The sequence below is a fragment of the Musca domestica genome, unplaced genomic scaffold, assembly GCF_030504385.1.
Source record: "Musca domestica strain aabys unplaced genomic scaffold, Musca_domestica.polishedcontigs.V.1.1 7, whole genome shotgun sequence".
Taxonomy (NCBI): domain Eukaryota; kingdom Metazoa; phylum Arthropoda; class Insecta; order Diptera; family Muscidae; genus Musca; species Musca domestica.
In genome coordinates this window covers 25,865,019-25,869,451 of record NW_026712383.1, presented here as the reverse complement: position 1 = coordinate 25,869,451, position 4,433 = coordinate 25,865,019, and the positions used below count along the sequence as shown (strand labels likewise).

Sequence of the window (4,433 nt, the reverse complement as noted above, 5' to 3'; positions counted from 1 at the left end):
ATTTTTTTAAACGAATATTTTTTCAAGATCCAAGAAACGTGGATTTTTTAAAGAATATTTTTTCAAGGATCGAAGAAACGTGGATTTTTTAAACGAATATTTTTTCAAGGATCCAAGAAACGTGAATTTTTTAAAAAATATTTTTCAAGGACCATCCAAGAAACGTGGATTGTTTAAAGAATATTTTTTCAAGGACCATCCAAGAAACGTGGATTTTTTAAAGAATATTTTTTCAAGGACCCAAGAAACGTGGATTTTTTAAAGAATATTTTTTCCAAGGATCCAAGAAACGTGGATTTTTTAAAGAATATTTTTTCCAAGGATCCAAGAAACGTGGATTTTTTAAAGAATATTTTTTCAAGTATCCAAGAAACGTGGATTTTTTAAAGAATATTTTTTCAAGTATCCAAGAAACGTGGTTTTTTTAAAGAATATTTTTTCAAGTATCCAAGAAACGTGGATTTTGTAAGGAATATTTTTCAAGTATCCAAGAAACGTGGATTTTTTAAAGAATATTTTTTCAAGTATCCAAGAAACGTGGATTTTTTAAAGAATATTTTTTCAAGGATCCAAGTAACGTGGATTTTTTAAAGAATATTTTTTTAACTATTCAAGTAACGTAGATCTTTTAAAGAATATTTTTTCCAAGGATCCAAGAAACGTGGATTTTTTTAAACGAATATTTTTTCAAGATCCAAGAAACGTGGATTTTTTAAAGAATATTTTTTCAAGGATCGAAGAAACGTGGATTTTTTAAACGAATATTTTTTCAAGGATCCAAGAAACGTGAATTTTTTAAAAAATATTTTTCAAGGACCATCCAAGAAACGTGGATTGTTTAAAGAATATTTTTTCAAGGACCATCCAAGAAACGTGGATTTTTTAAAGAATATTTTTTCAAGGACCCAAGAAACGTGGATTTTTTATAGAATATTTTTTCAAGGACCATCCAAGAAACGTGGATTTTTTAAACGAATATTTTTTCAAGATCCAAGAAACGTGGATTTTTTAAAGAATATTTTTTCAAGGATCGAAGAAACGTGGATTTTTTAAACGAATATTTTTTCAAGGATCCAAGAAACGTGAATTTTTTAAAAAATATTTTTCAAGGACCATCCAAGAAACGTGGATTGTTTAAAGAATATTTTTTCAAGGACCATCCAAGAAACGTGGATTTTTTAAAGAATATTTTTTCAAGGACCCAAGAAACGTGGATTTTTTAAAGAATATTTTTTCCAAGGATCCAAGAAACGTGGATTTTTTAAAGAATATTTTTTCCAAGGATCCAAGAAACGTGGATTTTTTAAAGAATATTTTTTCCAAGGATCCAAGAAACGTGGATTTTTCAAAGAATATTTTTTCCAAGGATAAAAGAAACGTGGATTTTTTAAAGAATATTTTTTCCAAGGATCCAAAAAACGTGGATTTTCTAAAGAATATTTTCTTCAAGGATCCAAGAAACGTGGATTTTTTAAAGAATATTTTTTTTCAAGGATCCAAGAAAAGTGGATTTTTTAAACGAATATTTTTTCAAGGATCCAAGAAAAGTGGATTTTTTAAACGAATATTTTTCCAAGGATCCAAGAAACGTGGATTTTTTAAAGAATATTTTTTCCAAGGATCCAAGAAACGTGGATTTTTTAAAGAATATTTTTTCCAAGGATCCAAGAAACGTGGATTTTCTAAAGAATATTTTCTTCAAGGATCCAAGAAACGTGGATTTTTTAAAGAATATTTTTTTTCAAGGATCCAAGAAAAGTGGATTTTTTAAACGAATATTTTTTCAAGGATCCAAGAAACGTGGATTTTTTAAAGAATATTTTTTCAAGGACCTTCAATGAAGATTTTTGAAATATATCTTTCATTTTTATTTTAAATAGATCCTCCTCTCTTCTGCTTCTAGCCTCCTGGTTTTTTTTCTCTCTTCTCCATCTAACCTTTACAAATTGTTCTTTAACTCCTTAATTTTCTGAATCATATTTTCTTTAATTTTCTCCAAATTTCTTGAAGTCTTCTTCGGCTTATCCCAGGTCAGAACATTCACTTTACCACTGTGTTCAACATCCAAGCGGAAATAAATGGGCTTTCCACCACCACTACCACCCTTGACATGTTCATAGTTTTTTGATTTTTGCAAAATTTCCTTGTCACGGGAATAGCAAATGTTTCTACGCTTCACTCGGGACAAATCCTTAGATCTGGAGGTTTTTGTGACCACACACCGGTGGGTATTTTGGGGGCAGACAATGCGATCGCAGCGAAAGTTGCCTGGGGAAAAATAATAAAAATTTGAAAATAAAATTGGAAATATAAAATTTTCAAAATTTACTCGTCTTGGTCTCTATGGTGATGTCCTCGACATTGAAAATTTCTGCTTGAGCCAATTTAAGGACTCCAATTAGGATTAAAATTGCACAGAGGTATAAAGGAGGAATTTTAAAATTCATATTTAAAAAATTTTGTTTTCCTATTTTTTTTTTAATTGCTGTTCCAGTCGTATTGACTTTCGAATTAATTATGAAAATTATAACAGAAAGCTAGCACTTCAATACCTCGTCACAAACATGAATCTAGCAGAGTACCGCAGATTACCGTTCTATTATTAAATTCTCATTCGCTTAGAAACGTACTACTGACCACAACTTTTTCTATTTTTTGAGTAAGAATAAAAAATTACAAAATGCTTAGCCACGTATTTTTTTCCAAATGATTCAAGGCCAAATAAATAGATTCCCTTTTTTTCAGAATTTTCTGCAAAGTCCAAATCTGAAGCCTTCCCGATGCCTATATTTGAGGGAATATGAATAGCTTTAATCAAAATTCGAGGCCTCAAAATCATTTACAATAATACTGTGCAATAGACAATCGGGTGTGTGGGAAATTCTCAATGGAGGTGTAAATATTCGGTTAGTATATCAAAATCCCAAAATGGAGTTTGGGTTCTTAGACCAAAATTATTTTATGGTCCATTTTATAGAGCCTTAATCACCCTCAAAGGGCCTCAAACTTTCTTTGCAACATTTTAGGATAGAGCATAAATTTGTTTGTATAAAATATGGGTCATGTCCGTCCACGTTTTGGCATAGGCCCCAAGTAAGGATATAACCCGGTTTCGAGTACTTTATACATTATAGCTATATTTTTCACACTAAATTCGGCCACACTTGGCAATTTGAGTTCTTAGTAAGAAGAAGTCATAATTGCAAAAAATTATCCACTTAGGTCCACTTTTCAGTAGAACCCCCATATGAAGGTCTCCCCTGATTTTAGCAATTTCCGGGTTTTTGGGCACATTTTTCGATTGTTTTGGCCCTTATTCTTGGTTTCTTGTTTTCTAAGGGGGGTTAGAAAATCTCTTCGCAAGAAACTTTAAAGGTAGGACAATGTTTCGGACTGCTGCCCATATGAAGGGGTATCTCCAGATTTTACTCATCATCGAGCGTCTTGACCAAATTTTCCAATCGGAAAGAATAAATTCGCCAAAAATAGCTGAATATAGCTGTTATATTAGGGCCTCTACGACGTGGACCTACATAGGCATTGCTTGTCATTAGCCATTACCATATTCAAATTCGAAACTTGAAATAAACGGTGAATAAGGTAGCGGAAATCATCAAAATGTCGTATATAGGGAAGTACCGTTATATCGGAGCTGTGCGAGGACCTGGGCAAGCATAGACAATTTTCTGTCACAGGCTGTAGCATCCATTACGAACTTTAAATACCAAATTTGAAACAATTCCGTTAAATAATGTCGCTAAAATCATTAAAATATCGAATATTGGGGGCTGTACCAAAACGTGGATTTACATGGCTCATTTTCAATACCAAAAATCCTCCAGAAATAATATACATTCGAGTAAAATTTCATCAACCTACTTCATTTCGTTCGGAAGCTAGGGTGATTTCCAGAGACGGATGGAGGGATAGACGGACGGGCATCGCAAAATCGACATAGAATTTTATGCTGATCATGTGGGGTCTAAAATGTATATTTCGAGGTGTTACAAACGGAATGACAAACTTAATAAAACCTCCATACTATGGTGAAGGGTATAAAAATATTTTTAAAATATTTTTTTCGTTTAAACGCAAATAATTTATCGGAACCGCCCAGACAATATTTTCAAAAAATACACGATGTTTGTTATTGATGACCTTCAAAATCATTGAAAGATTTAAGAGGTCCTCTGAAAAAATTTCAGAAAATCCTTCACAAAAAAAAATTGTGCTAATGGTTCTTCTAAATTTTTCAAATTGTTTTCACATCTCAAAAACCCATGATTTTGGTTCTGATGGTCCTTAGATACATTTGAATAAAAATCGGAGTGTCCCTCTAAAAAATTCTTAAAAATCTAAAATTTTTATCGAGTTAGAACTTGTCAAACCTCGTAGAGTGCACCGATATTATACATTTTTGTAGCTAACCTAGC

At 31.8% G+C, this 4,433-nt stretch overlaps 1 protein-coding gene across 1 annotated transcript; it reads right to left on the bottom strand.

Moving 5' to 3' along the window:
* Positions 1–1,856: 1,856 nt before the first annotated feature.
* On the bottom strand, positions 1,857–2,522 carry LOC105262198 (uncharacterized). The gene is made up of 2 exons (XM_011296604.3): positions 2,330–2,522; positions 1,857–2,268 (listed from the first exon to the last, which is right to left on the bottom strand). The coding sequence occupies exons 1-2, from the start codon at positions 2,445–2,447 to the stop codon at positions 1,940–1,942; spliced, it is 447 nt and encodes a 148-aa protein (XP_011294906.1). The 5' UTR covers positions 2,448–2,522; the 3' UTR covers positions 1,857–1,939.
* Between the last annotated feature and the right edge of the window lie 1,911 nt (positions 2,523–4,433).